We start from the raw sequence: 15,560 nt of genomic DNA on the forward strand, positions 1-15,560 counted from the left end.
CTTGCCTCATGCACTAAAATAGCTTGGTTGCCAAGCAATAGAACAATGGTACCAGATGCATTGCCTGGTAGGGGGCTTGCCAGGTGGATCACGTGGATCCTGGTTGAAGCACTTGTGGAAGTCTATCTGCCTCCCCACTTCTCACTTAAGAAAAAATTTTTGAAAAAGAAGAATACTGAGGTGACAAAGATTAGAGGTGTGATGAACTGATTGGTATCCACAGGACAGAGTGCCTCAGAGGTAGTCTTTTACCACTATACACTAGTCACTGGTCACACAGACATGTGATAGAGGTTTTTTGGGGGGTGGGGGTTGGTGTGTGTTTGCTGTTTTGTTTTGTTTTTGACAGAGACAGAGAAAGAGTCAGAGAGAGGGAGAGATAGGAACAGACAGGCAGGAAGGGAGAGAGAAGAGAAACATCAATTCTTCGTTGCGGTACCTTAGTTGTTCACTTATTGCTTTCTCATATGTGCCTTGACTGGGGGGCTACAGCAGAGTGAGTGACCCCTTACTCAAACCAGTGACCTTATGCTTGAAGACAGTGACCTTTGGGCTCAAGCTAGCAACCATGAGGTCACGTCTATGATCCCATGCTCAAGCCAGTGATCCCACGCTCAAGCTGGTGAGCCTGCACTCAAGCCAGTGCCCTCGGGGTTTCAAACCTGGGTCCTCCATGTTCCAGTTTGATGCTCTATCCACTGAGCCACCGCCTGGTCAGGCAACACGTGGTAGTTTTGGGGTTTTTTTCGATTCAAACAAAGCACTTTTATGTATTTTTACATTTAATTTTCTTCTTTTTTTTTTTTTTCATTTTTCCAAATCTGGAAACAGGGAGGCAGTCAGACAGACTCCCACATGCGCCCGACCGGGATCCACCCGGCATACCCACCAGGGGGCGATGCTTTGCCCCTCTGGGGCGTCGCTCTGTTGCGTCCAGAGCCATTCTAGCGCCTGAGGCAGAGGCCACAGAGCCATTCCCAGCGCCCGGGCCATCTTTGCTCCAATGGAGCCTTGCTGCAGGAGGGGAAGAGAGAGACAGAGAGGAAGGAGAGGGCGAGGGGTGGAGAAGCAAATGGGCGACTCTCCTGCATGCCCTGGCTGGGAATCGAACCCGGGACTCCTGCATGCTAGGCCGACGCTCTACCGCTGAGCCAACCGGCCAGGGCTACATTTAATTTTCATAACCTGAAGAAGGCATAGTCTCCATTGTACTGATGAGAAGCCCAGAGAGGTTATGTAACTGACCCAAGGTCACACAGTTAGTGGAAGAGCCAGAATTTGAACCCAGAGGCACTAGCCCATGTTGTTATCTTTTTTTTTTAATTTTTTAAAATTATTTTTAATGAGATGACATGGTAGTTTTAATGCAAATTCATTTATCCTATTAGAAGTCCAAGGTGTGCACCTTCTAATGGTAAGTGAATTGTGTTGTGTTTGTATGTGAAGCAAACTCATAATTAAGCTCATAGTTTCTAATGTATTTAACAGACAGAATGAGGTAAATGAATGTGGATACATGGAGCATTCATCAGTAGAAATCAGTTCTAAGTCCATGTGTCACTGACTGGAACTGCAACGTTGGGCAAGTCACTTAACCTCTCTGAGCTGATTATATCAACTCAGAATGAGTGTGTTCTGTTAGATGACTTCTAACTACTTTGCTACTTCTAAAAATGATCATTTAATGATGTTCTAATTATGAGAAATTTCTAATAAGATACATTACAGAGTACATTTTTCTAGACAATAATATTTCTACAATAAGACAAATGTGTCACAAATGGGCCTGTAATCTAATTGAATCAGGGCATTTTAAAATAAGACTTTTTTTTTTTACCAACAGTGGTAAAATAAGACATTTTTAATAGAACAAGATTATTGACACCACTCACTTATAACCCACTGCTGTGTGCGACCCTGGGATACTCAAGGCTGGCGTCAGAGGATGGGGGGGGGGGGTAGGCACTGCAGAGCTTCTTCCCACAGGGGCCAGAGAGATATCCCCAAAGTATAGTTTCTATAGGTCACATATGCAGCATGTCATGCCTATCCCTACAGCTCTGGGTGTATACATTTTTAAGACCCTTATTGAGGCACAATTTATATGCCATAAAATTCACCTATTTCAAGTGTGTGCAATTATAATCACAATCTAATGTCCATCATTCACACAAGATCCCTTATATCCATTAGTTGTCAGTTGTTCTTTTAACTTCTATCCCCAGGCAACCACTAAATCTACTGTCTCTATAAATTGCCTTCTCTGGAAATTTCATACAATATGTAGTCTTTTGCATTTTGGCTTTTCATACAGCAAAAGGTGTTTAAGGTGCATCCACATTGTAGCATGCATCAGCAGTGTGTTCTTTTAATTTTAGAATAATATTCATTTGTAGGATTTTGTTTATCTCTTCACTAATGTATGGACCATTGGGTTGCTTCCACTTTGGGTCTGTTATGAATAATGCTGCTGTGAACATTTCTGTCAAATCTTTGTGGACATGTTATCATTTCTTACAGGTATATACCTAAGTAATGGAATTGCTGGGTCATATGGGCTAAACCTTATAATTAATTTTTCAAAACACTACCAAACTATTTTCCAGAGAGACTACACCATTTCACATTGCTATCAGCAGCATGTGCAGATCTATGTGTCTCCACATCCTTTGACAAATCCTCTATTGGATGTCTTTTTTATTCTACCAACAAGTATTGATGGGCAGTAAGGAAAGTGTAGACTGGGGAGTCTCTCCCTGGCGGGGGGACCCCAGTGCCGGAAGACCTTATGGCTAACTGACAATGAAGTTGTGGGTCAGTGACCACTGACACAATTGTTTTTGATTGTACAAAGTGGTTCCCACTTAGTTGTGTGGGTGGTCTTGTATGTTCTTTTCACTATCAAGACAACCCAAAGCAAAGTTCTAAAAAATACACCTCCCATCTCAAATAATTTCTTTTATTGCGTAAATGCCAATCTCCTTGTAGATCCATAAAATGATCAAAGATATTTTTATATTAACCTAACACTTTACTTATGAAAAGGTATCCTGCAGAATTTTAGGAAAAATTCTGTATCATTTTCTTCTGTAGTTAATTTAAAGGATCTTTAAGACATGGATGGACCTAGACAGTAATATGGTAAGTGAAAGACAAATACTATATGATTTCACTTACATGTGGACTCTTTAAAAAAGTAAAAAAATAAAAATAAATCAACAAACAAGATGGAAATAAACTTATAGATACAGAGAACATTTTGATGGTTGGGGGTTGGGGAATAGATGAAAAGGGTGAAAGAATTAAAAAGTACTTATTGACAATTACAAAAATAGTCATGGGATATAAAGTTCAGCATAGGTAGTATAGTCAATATACTGCTCACAAACATTAGGGGATATTTTATTGCTTCATATTCATTTTTGAAATATCCCCTAATGTTTGTGAGCAGTATATTACAATAACCCTGTATGGTGTCAGATGGGTGCTAGACTTGTCAGGGGGGTCACTGTGAGTTATATAAATGTCTCATCACCATATTGTACACCCGAAACTAATATAATATTGCATGTCAATGTTAACTGAAAAATAAAAAATATATTTTAAACAAGTTTTTAGTTTGTGGGCCATGTAAAAATAGATCACAGTAGATTTGTATGACCCATGGGCTGTCATTTGTTGAAAATAAATAAATGAAGGATCTCGAAGTAAGGCCCTGTACAAATGTAAATATAAAAATATATACATAATGTGAATATTATTTTTAGAAGCCACACTTTTGACTAAATATAGTGGTTACTGAGTAAAAAGTTGTTGGATGAATCTGCCCTAAGAATACATTTCTCTTTTAGGGAACTAAAATGATACAAAATAGGGATTTAGTGTTGTAATAAAATTTTGTCAATTTTATTAAAACTTCACAGAGTTAAGTACGTTTGTTTTTCTTAAAGCCCATTTTATTGTATTAATTCATCAGAGCAAGTTGGCTCGGTGAGACTGTCACTGAATCAAGACGTGTACAAAGTCAGCACCACACATCAATAAATGCAGACAGCCACAGCCCCTTTATGTACAACCCCCATTTACACATACACACATATATTTACAGCTAATAAATAACGCTTAAAGCCAAAGCATTGTTAATATATAATAGATCGTGAATTCTATGGAAGCCAGAGTTCCCAGGGCCATACAATGATATGATTCATGTTAAGTTTATGCACCTTTGCTCAAAACCCAAATCCAGAAAATTAATGAATTAGCGACAAAGGGGGATGCCAACCAGCAATCGCACAACATTTTATTTTTAGAGAGAATTCATGCCAAGCTGGCCAATATCAATCACAACACCCATCCCACTCTGTGTAGGCAGTCGTATTTCTCAGAGGAAGGACTGACCCTGACTCCTCGGGAACAATTTCTACACCAACAAATTCCAATACGCCTTTTGATCATTGACCTTCCAAGCACCCTGAATAATTCACATACACGCAGGGCTTCATATGTGAGTATGTACATGTTCAGGTGCTCACACGGGTTCACAGTTTGGATTCCCAGAAATAGCCTCTGAGACTGACTTCTTTATCACGTTATATTAATATATAGAAAAGCACTCTGAACACAGGAGATCTAGTGTATAAATAATCGCTCACTCCTTCCTGACTGTTGTTAAAAACAACAGCGCTCATGAAATTTCATGTGGCTATGGCAACTGAAGACTCTTTTTACCACCCTCAGTGGTTTGAAGCACTGTTTCTGAATATATCCCAGTGATGTTTCCATCTCTCTACTTAGTAAAAATTGTCCTTGTCTAAAATATGTAGGCATTTGCCCAATGCAAAATTTAAGTTTGAACACGTTTTCTTATCAAAACCAGGGAAAAAAGAGACATGCTCAAAGTATGGCAGAGATAAGCCTCAAACTGAATAGAAACCAGTGGTTAGTAAATTACTTCCAATGAATGAATATAGTTTTAAAAATCTGATACTAAACTTATAGGATCAATTTCTTTCTCCATAGTTAAAATTTCATGTCAGCTGAGTATGACAGGCTTATTTTAACACCTACCCAGGGAACACTGTTAAAATATAACTTTGAAATAAAGCAAGAAAAGGAGAGGAGATGAAGCAATAAACTGTAAATAAGCCTATTAATACTTAATTGTTCTAAGTTTTTTATCTCCTTTAATCTGTAACTTAGTTATTATGCAACCAGCCATAAGGAGTATCTAAAGGTTCAATTCTATTTTATTCTTCATTCCTCGCGCCCAGTCACTGGTTCATGGTTCACTCCTGGGCTACATCCAATGGCAAGAGGGAAGCTATTCCAAAAAAAGGCAGGTGTTTCGGCCAGTAGTCAGTCTGATTCCTAATCACTTCAGACTCGGGCCAAAAAAAAATTATTTTCTGCCTTCAGATTTAGCATAAACTTTGAGAATGTGTCAATCCAGAAAATGCAGAATCCCAATGAAAACATGAGGTTCTGATTAGTTGTAGGCTATGGTTAGACTCACTACATAGCGAAGCTTTATTATTTTACCTCCAGCCCAAACAATTCTTATCTTTTCCTCAAAGGACAAAATGCAGTGCTTTTCGTATCTGCTGTTTTTTAATGTTGGAAGATGCATTTGACCACTGTACTCCTCAAATTGAATTAGCCACTTTTTAGAATTTGAGACTGTCTCTTAAAATAACTAACAGGGAAGCTGGGATTAATACTCAGGAAAATTCACTTTTAACCACCCAAAGCTCTGGGTATCTTTTGTAAAAGTTACTTCATTCTTCACAGAATTCATGTGCTGTTTTTCCTTCTGTAGATGTGCCCAGTTTCTGAGGGGAAAAAAGGAGAGAAAGAGGCGATTTATGATCTGCTTACTGTTTTACAACTTTCTTCCCTCCACCACCACCTTCAGGATGAAAAAGATTTCATCTGGAAATTCAGAACAAAAGTTGTGAGAACAAACCCAAGGGAGATCTGGATAACAGGTCACAGAAAGTGGCAGGTTCCTAGAAAGGAAAGGCACTCTAACATTTACTGAGCCAAGTCCCAATAAGCAGTATCATTTTCAAAAGACTGACCACATGGTTTGGAAATTTAGGAAGATGTCTTATTTCTAAAACTTGCCAAATGAAATCCCTATTTTTTTGTGTGTGTGTGATATGAGACTTCCAAAGATGTATATGAGAGAAAGAGAAACTTTTGTTTAATTAATTTAATCATAAAGAACAATGCAGAGGGTCATTAGTCTGATTCATAATTACCTCCTAGATAAAGTTCAAATGCATTTTTAAAAAGCTGCCTATGTTACCTGTTGTCTCACTAATGCTATAATCAGACAAGGAATGTGTCATTAGACTTTCTCAGGTAAATTCTTGTAACTGATAAGTAATATAACCAGAAATACCTTATAAACAGATGGAGTTATTTCCTAATTTGGAATTTATTTTAAATTCACATATAGATTTAAAGTTGTGAATAATTTTGGGAGAATGTATGTGTCCATGTGTATTTGTATATGTTTTTCTGTGACATAAATTTATGTATAAAACTTCATATAAGAGCCCCTTTCCAAGAGTTAAAGTAAATGTGAAATTGCCTCAAATTTGTGATAAGGAAAAACAAAGCAATGAACCTCTTAGTAAAACAGTCTCCACTTAGATAATAAGTCAGTTACCCTGCCTGGATCAATGTCAGTAACTAGTCTCCATTCAAGTTTACCTTGAGAGACTTACATTAATGCTTTTAATCCAGATGGGTTCACCTTGCCACTCAAAGTACATTATGTCATAATTTTATTTTTTCAAAATAATAAAAATATATAAATATTACATATGCATAGAGAAAGTCTAAAATATATACAGGCATGTCTGAGATATTGCAGGTTCAGTTCCAGACCAATGCAATAAAGCAAGTGTCACAATGAAGTAAGTCACACAAAATGTTTGATTTCCCAGGGCATAAAAAATTTATACTCTACTTTGGTCTATTAAGTGTGTAACTGCATTATGTTGGCCCTGGACAGTTGGCTCAGTGGTAGAACGTCAGCCCGGCATATGGACATCCCGAATTCGATTCCCGGTCAGGGCACACAGGAGTAGCTACCATCTGCTTCTCCACCCCTCCCCCTCTCCCTTCTCTCTCCCTCTTCTCTTCTTGCAGCCATGACTCGAATGGAGCAGGTTGGCCCTGGGCGCTGAGGATGGCTCCATGGCCTCACCTCAGGCACTAGAATAGTTCAGTTGCCGAGCAACAGAGCAACAGCTCCAGATGGGCAGAGCACCACTGCCCAGTAGAGGACTTGCCAGGTAGATGCCGGTTGGGACACATGTGGGAGTCTGTCACTCTGCCTCCTCACTTCTCACTTAAGAGAAAAATAGCATTATGTCTAAACAATGCACATATGTTAATTTAAATAATACTTTATTGTTAAAAAATTTTAACCATCATCCGAGCCTGCTGGAAAAACAGAACTGATAGACTTGTTTGATGCAAGGTTGCCACAAACCTTCAGTCTATTACAAATGCAATATCTGGGAAGCACAATAAAGCGAGGTCTGCCTATATAGTAAAGTGTTAATTAGGGGATGTCCCTGGGTGATAGAGTCCCAGTGATTTTATTTCCTTTTGCATCTTTCTAATCTAGCCATAATCCATAATCATCCATGGACAAATTACACTATAAACTAAAAATTAAAAATAATAGAGATATTCCATAAAGAGTCTTTAATATGTTTTTTTCTGACTAGGCAATTTTTATTCTGTTGTCTACAAATGTAACTGTGAGAAGACAAGCCAAATAAATGCAATTGCTTTTTCTGTATCCAGATGACATTGTCACCAGCATTTCCCATTGTGACATGCTCTAAGCTTTCTCCTTTTTTTTTTTTTTTTAAGATTTTTACTTACTCATTTTAGAGAGAAGAGAAAGAGAGAAGGGGGGGAGAGGAACTGGAAGCATCACCTCCCATATGTGCCTTGACCAGGGAAGCCCAGGGTTTCAAACTGGTGACCTCAGCATCCCAGGTCAACGCTTTACCCACTGTGCCACCACAGGTCAGGCTAAGCTTTCTCCTCTTTATTCCTGCCTCTCAGTAGCACTAGGCATTTGGCAAGGGAAAGAATGAGGAATGAAAGTGGCTCAGTGCAGGAATTCAGGGAGGGCTGGGGAGGTCACATGCTTAGTCTCCACTGAGGAATGACACTATGGAAAGACTCAGCTGCCAGTTGTCACGTGGATTAGCTTTAAAGGTTAGGAAAGAACTAGGGAGTTGTTTTGAGATGGAAAGAGAACAGTCTCCTGCACTCTGACTCCATTAACTCCCCACCTCTGTATGCTTGGTGGCTGCCCTTTTGGCTTTCTCTCCCTGAGTCGACTGGCACTTAGAGCAAGGACGGTGTGGCCACAGCCAATGTTTCACTGTCCTGAGTACATCCTGGGAGGAGTGTCACGCACAGCCACATGACCACGCACTGCTGTGCACTCTGCACGTGGGGTTGTAAGGTAGCAGGGATGCAGTACAAAGAAAAGCACAGCTGAAGATTTCATAGTTGTTCAAGAAGTTAAATAAAATCTAAAAAGCGTGCCAGGGCTGAAGGTCAGAGCTAGCAGAAAGAACAGAAAGAGACAGATAAAAAAAGAAAGTACTGCCCAGATCAACTGGACCAGTGTCAGTTGTGTAGGGAAGGGCTAAAGGCCACTATAAGGTTCTGATCACAAGGATCAGTGCAGGCCTCTAGTTCCGGGGCAAAGAGCACAGCAGGCAGCAGCACCCCTCAGGATAGGAGCTCAGAGTCTCCATGGAGCTCGGCCCATGATGCTCACCAGCCAGACTTCTTATTCAGAGACTTGTCGTGGCACTTGACAAACACCACAGATCCCTTTCCTTTCTGCAGATGAGACACTTTCTCCCTGGAACAGAAGATCACCCTGTGGGGGGAAAAAGAGATGTGAACATGCCATATGCAACAGTGAAAAACTGTTCAAAAATGTATGGTTGGGGACCTGGCCAGATGGGTCAGTGGACAGAGTGTCGTCCCAATGGGCCAAAGTCATGGGTTCGATCCCTGGTCAGGGCACATACAAGAAGCAGTCAGTAAGTGCATAACTAAGTGGAACAATGACTTGCTGCTTCTCTCTCTTTCTCTCTCCCTTCCCCTGTCTCTCATTCTCAATATTAATGGGGGGAAAAAAAATTTAAATGTGTGGTTGGATCAGGGCTGTTTAAATCCCATCAGATTGATCTGATTAATTGTTTTGATATTTCCAATAATTAACTGTTTACACTGAGGCCATTGTGGTCAGCAACACATCTGAATCAGAGGGTTATTTGAGGGCCCAACCCACTCTTCAGCAATAAAGCCAGTTAATGAATCTAGAAGGCACACAATCAGCCTGGAGTAGCCTTAAAATCACAAGGTTTTCACTAAGAGATAATACAAGATCAACTTCACGGCCTCTGAGTCTGCCATAGGGAATTCATGAACCAACCTCCAACTGGCCCTATCTTTTTTTTTAATGAAAGAAAATGACCGAAGAGAAATAATAACTTGTCAATCCTAATTTAAGAAGACATATTTTTATTAACAATATTATATTAACACTGGAGTTTGCAAAATCTCTGTACATTTAGTATAAACATTTCCAATCCTACAGGGCTCTCTAGGCAATTCATTTTATAAGTATGCGTGGGGTGAGTATAAGGACTGGGTGAGGTTTATCTCAGCATCCCGTCCTTCTTGAAGAGGTTGGTTCTAATCTGTGAATGTCAAAGTAACATCTCCGAGATTCTCCCCATAATCGTTTTGTGTTTGCAAGAAGCAGTGCAAAACGTGAAGTTGAGATTCCTGACTTCTCAGCTCTCATTAACAGTGACCATGGGGGCTTACATTGTCTTTCCATAAAAGTCAGAAATACTATTACTTCCTAGGTATGATAATTAAGGAACACTTTCCCCAAAACTTATAAGTGTAATTATATAGCTATATAGTTTTTATTTTTCAATTATAGTTGGCATTCAATATTACATTAGTTTCAGGTGTATAGTACAGTGGTTGGACATATCATTTAAGAAGTAACTGCCCTGTTAAGTCTAGTACCCACCTGGCATCATACGTAGTTATTAAATATTATTGACTATATTTCTTATGCCAGTGGTTTTCAACCTTTTTATACTTGGGGACCGGTGAAAATAAGAGAATTATTTCAGGGACTGCTAAGGCAGAAATCACCCTGAGCATATTGAGTAAATAATCTTCATACAACAACAGGGTGGTTAACTCTTTCATGGAACGGCATGAAATTTCTGGTGGGCCAGTCCACACCCCAGCAACTGAAAAACATGGCCCACGCTATACTTTACATCCCTATAACTATTTTGTAACTGCCAATTTGTACTTCTCAATCCCTTCCCCCTTTTCACTCAGTCCCCTAGTCCTTCTCCCATCTGTCAGCCATCAGTTTGTTCTCTGTATCCATGAGTCTGTTTCTGTTTTATTTTGTTCTTTAGATCCCACATATAAGTGAAATCATAAGGTATTCGTCTTTCTCTGTCTGACTTATTTCACTGACTAGCTGATACAGTTTTAAAGACAAAGCTTACTAAAATTTCATGAGTGTTGATGGCGCCAAAAATACAACCTCTAGGTAATGACATTAGAATAAGTCTAAGGAATGAAGAAAAATAAATGAAATTACTTCTTTTGAGTCTCTCCTGCTTTTACTCTGATCTTCTCAATGGCAAAGCCAGGACTGCTCCACCAGTCGGACCAGCTGAAGTACGAGTCGCTGTTCCATTTGAGTTTCATCATCAGCAGTTCCCCAATGTCCACCTCCGTGTAAATGAGGAAGGAGTATGTCTTATTTGCGGAAACTTCGGGACTAAATGCAAAAATCAACATATTTGGTTAGTTCTGGGAATCCAGTTGTTGTTGTTGTTTCCCCTTTTCTTCCCCCTGAGATGTAAATAGCTTTATTGTTTAGGGGGGTATTTAAAAATGCAAAAAATGTCCAACAAAATACCTAAGATTAATTTCAATGGCATTTAATGTATTTCAAAAGATATCTCCACCCCTTTAATCAATTCCAATTTTTATCCTAACAATATGAACTATTTAATACAGTTTTAAGAGAAAAAATCCACTAGCCAATTATTCAGAGATATTATTTTCATTTTCACACATGCTTTCCATTTGTACTGATATGTAAACATTTAATTTTTAACAGTCACCATGGGTGTGCCATTCTATCTTCTTTATTTGTTCACTTCATATTTTAACTTCCACTTTTGCCATGTTTCACCTAGTTTTATATAATTATAGCTTTTAAAGGCCAGATTGATTTTGTTGATTTGTTAAATCACAATTCACTTAACCATGGCCTCAACATTGGACACTTAATTTGTGTCTAATTACATGTACCACTGTAAAAAACTTTTTTTTTTTTTGCCATATAGCTTTTTTTTTTCATTCTTTTTACTATTTCTTTTTCTAGGTATCTTACTCTTCTTCTGTTCCTCAAACCAATGGTTGTGGCAAGTAGCAGTGCCATGGCAGGTGGCATTGCCACATGCCGGAGGTCATGTCATGCAGCTACTCACAGGGTGAAAGGGATGTTCTCACTCTCAGCCACAGTGCCATACAGCGAGATCTCGAAGGGCTGGTTGGTCTGTTTGTCACTCTCAGTCCCAGAAAAATGTATCTTTACTTGGTAATGGAAGACTGTAAAGAAAAAATCGACAAGTGCTGATCAGTCTTTGTGGAAACATCACAGCCCACCAAAAAGCCCGCACTTCAGAACCACAGACCAGATTTCACTAGTGATCTAACCAGAAGCACTACACATGATTATCAGTGTGGCTTAAAAAGATTTCTTCATGTCTGTGCAGAGATGGCCACTAGAAAATCCAAACTTTGAATTCTATTCCCTTTCAGACAAGTATAGTTGTTGTAGATAGGTAAAATCCAGGTGTATCTGAATTGCCAGGCAGTCCTAGAAAGAAGTCATCTTTGGTGGGGTACTGGAGACTAAATCAAGAGGCCAAATTACCCAGGATGCTTTCTCCATGAACTCTACCTCTTTCTTGGCCATCTTCTCCCTTAGCAACTATACCAAGCCTCGCTGGCATTTATTACTGTGTCAGTGTATGTGATTGCATTTCTTCATGTTTCATTGGTATGTCTAACCTCCCTACCTTATGTTTAAGCTCTTTCAGGTCAGAGGCTCATGTTTATTCTCTGTTCCCACATCGTCTAGGATGAGGTAGATGTATGGCATTCTCACAATAAAACTTGTTTCATTGAATCACCAGTGATGCTGTAAAGACTGCAGGTTCCTGAAGCATCCTGTGTTAGAGACAGCATCTGGAGGCAGGTACCTGAACTTGAACCTCTCCCTGCTCTACCCCATCTCTACCAAAAACCCCAAGGAGATGGGATGGGGAGAAAGTAAGGGGATAGGAAAGGCAGCAAGCTTATCACACTGCTACTATAGGGTAAAGATAAACAGAATTTGAATCCCTGGCTTTTTGGCTCAGTGGTAGAGTGTCAGTCCAGTGTGTGGATGTCCCAGGTTCAATTCCCAGTCAGGGCACATAGGAGAAGCAGCCATCTGCTTCTCCACCCCTCCCTCTCCTCTCTCTTTCTCTTTCTTTCCCCTCCCACAGCCATGGCTACATTGGTTTGAGCACATTGGCCCCTGATCACTGAGGATAATTCCATGTAGCCTCCACCTCAGGTACTAAAAATAGCTGGGTATCAAGCATGGTCCCAGATGGGCAGACCATCGGCCCTAGACGGGATTGCCAGGTGTATCCCAGTCAGGGCACATGCAGGAGTCTGTCTCTCTATCTCCCTTCAGTTCCTGTAGGTTTTTCTCTAAACAAGATGCCAAGTTTGAAATTCAAGTGTGAACAGCTTCATAATGAAATGGAAATACCTTACCAGTTTTGGTATATTCTCCCCTCCCAGGAATAGCTGTACAGTATTTTAAAATACAGGTGGTTCTTGCTTTCACTTAAAGCACACCTTAAAGCTGGCAAACTTTTTCTGCAAAGGGCCAGATAGTAAATATTTGAGGCTTTCTAGATAAAAAAGTCTCTGTCCCAACTATTCAAGTCTGCTGCGCTGGCAGGAAAGCAGCCTTAGTCAATACAGAAACAAATGCATGTGACTTTATTCTAATAAAACTTTATTTTCAAAAGCAGGTGGTAGCTGGATATGGTCCATGGGCCATAGGATGCTGACCCTGAATGGAAGGTTTCCAATTAGCTCTGAGTCTGGTGCTAATGGGCTGGTTCATACTAATGGCCACAGTTACAGAGGAGGGTGGCCAGCAGGGCTGCTGTACTGGGCCTTATTGGCAATGGGAACTCGGAGCTTCAGTAAAGTGAATCAGTACAACTCCCTTTCTACCAACAAACACGAGTGAGGGCTCAGTGCTTAGTGACATCATTTGGTCATCTCTGTTGCAATGAACAGAATTGGTACATGTGATGCAATAAGCATGGACAAAAAACAGGATCAAACTGATTTTCCTTAAGTAAAGCTGTCTCGAGCTTACCTTTGTAGGGCATCTGAGAACGAGTCTTCAGGTACATTTTACTGCTTCTTTTGGCTCTGACCTTATTGATCTCATAGCCCACATTGTTGCACCGGTTCTTTCTGCAACTCAGGCAGAGCCCTTTCTCAAAGGCCTCCTTTGAATTGCACCGGTAGGCCTTGCTGGGGTTTTCTTCATTCAACAGAGAATCGATGAAGAGATGAATGGAGCGCTCATGGGAGCACTTCACAAGCTGGTCCACATCTGTGGGGAAAGAAAGCAAAGAAAATTCCAACTTTGTAGAGATCCTCAATGAGTGTCTCATCCAGCATGTGTGAGAGAGTTTAGGTGTGATGTTAGGAATAGAATGACCTCAAGATCTAGGGCCTATGGCTTTTTGACTTCATATCCTATTTAAGGGGTTGTTCTTGGTGGCAGCTTCTCACCTAGCTCCAATAATGTCAAAGTTGCACATTTATAGGGAACTTTAGGTTTTACTGCTGTCTTATGTTTGTAAATATGTTAAGGAAGCTATAATAAGAGATATCCAAGGTAAAAGTTGATTTTCCCAGTTTATTATATCTTAATCTTATATTTAAAGCATCTATTTTCAGTTGCTTCTAGAAACCATATCATAAGAGCATAGTTCAGGGGTCCCCAAACTACGGCCCGCGGGCCGCATGCGGCCCCCTGAGGCCATTTATCCGGCCCCCGCCGCACTTCCAGAAGAGGCACCTCTTTCACTGGTGGTCAGTGAGAGGAGCATAGTTCCCATTGAAATACTGGTCAGTTTGTTGATTTAAATTTATTTGTTCTTTATTTTAAATATTGTATTTGCTCCCGTTTTGTTTTTTTACTTTAAAATAAGATATGTGCAATATGCATAGGGATTTGTTCATAGTTTTTTTTTTATAGTCTGGCCCTCCAACGGTCTGAGGGACAGTGAACTGGCCCCCTATGTAAAAAGTTTGGGGACCCCTGGCATAGTTATTAAATAAATAGCTCTTTATCATATATGCTATGTAAAATTCAAGGGCTTTGTTACTACTAATGATTTTTACATTTAAATGAATGATAGAAATAATCACCAAAGTCATAAGAAAGTATCTATTACCATAAACTCTTATAATTATTGAAAATAGTAACATTATGCTAGAAGTTTTCTAATGTGCGCAGAAGTCTTGAGCACATTATCTACAGATATGTCCCATTGTGCACAAAGTATGCAAAGTTCCCTTAAAACACATAATAAACAACACAAGTGAGCATAATTATTAAAGTAAATATTAAGCCAAAATTATATTTTCTTCTTAAAATTTTGGAGTGTGTGTTGTTAGGGAATGGGGATTGGCTTCTGATTTGTTCATCTCTTTAAAATCTGACAAAAGAAATGTGGACTAATGAACGCTCTTTTTACTTTCTGTAAAAGTCACAATAACTCTACCGCTGTTGCCACTGCGTTCAAAGTTTGATAATGCATAGCCAGATAACATCTTATGTTGCTATTATCAAAGGCAGTAGAGTATCCTTGTCTAAACCTTACTTTTTTTGTCTTTTGTTACCGCAAGTGACATAGTCAATGTCATCTAGGTCATAGCTCATGAAAGATAAAGGTCTAACTGACTACAGGAAGGCAATCATACTGAGCATGACACTTCCCCAGGAACGTAACTTTGTCTCAATGTGGATATTAAAATGACATATTCGTGGAAATGGCAGAACACAGGGGCAATAAGATAAGAGTTAAGAATATAACTTTCGGCTCTTAGAACATCGGCCAGGTGTGCAGATGTCCCAGGTTTGATTCTCAGTCAGGGCACTCAGGAGAAGAGCCCATCTGCTTCTCAACCCCTCCCCCTCTCACTTCTCTCTCTCATGGCCCTGGGTACTAAGGATGGCTCTATGGCCTCTGCCTCAGGCTCTAACAAGAGCTCAGTTGCTGGGCAATGGAGCAATGCCCCAGATGGGCAGCACATCCCCCCTTAGTGGACTTGCAAGGTGGATCCTGGTCCAGCGCATGCAGGAA

The 15,560-nt window shown here is 39.9% G+C and overlaps 1 protein-coding gene across 2 annotated transcripts in view; it reads right to left on the reverse strand.

Annotated features, from left to right (window-relative positions):
* Positions 1-3,877: 3,877 nt before the first annotated feature.
* LPL (lipoprotein lipase) overlaps positions 3,878-15,560 on the reverse strand; it is a 34,017-nt gene continuing 22,334 nt past the window's right edge. Inside the window, exons 6-10 of one of the 2 annotated variants that reach the window (XM_066268155.1) lie at positions 13,556-13,798; positions 11,595-11,715; positions 10,694-10,876; positions 8,822-8,926; positions 3,878-5,828 (exon numbers count right to left, since the gene is read on the reverse strand). In XM_066268155.1, the coding sequence (XP_066124252.1) occupies position 5,828; positions 8,822-8,926; positions 10,694-10,876; positions 11,595-11,715; positions 13,556-13,798 (653 nt within the window). In that variant the 3' untranslated portion in view covers positions 3,878-5,827. Of the gene's footprint in view, positions 5,829-8,817; positions 8,927-10,693; positions 10,877-11,594; positions 11,716-13,555; positions 13,799-15,560 lie in introns of those variants that run through there. The other variant, XM_066268145.1, reaches the window with a different exon arrangement.

Source organism: Saccopteryx bilineata, chromosome 1 (assembly GCF_036850765.1).
Source record: "Saccopteryx bilineata isolate mSacBil1 chromosome 1, mSacBil1_pri_phased_curated, whole genome shotgun sequence".
Taxonomy (NCBI): Eukaryota; Metazoa; Chordata; class Mammalia; order Chiroptera; family Emballonuridae; genus Saccopteryx; species Saccopteryx bilineata.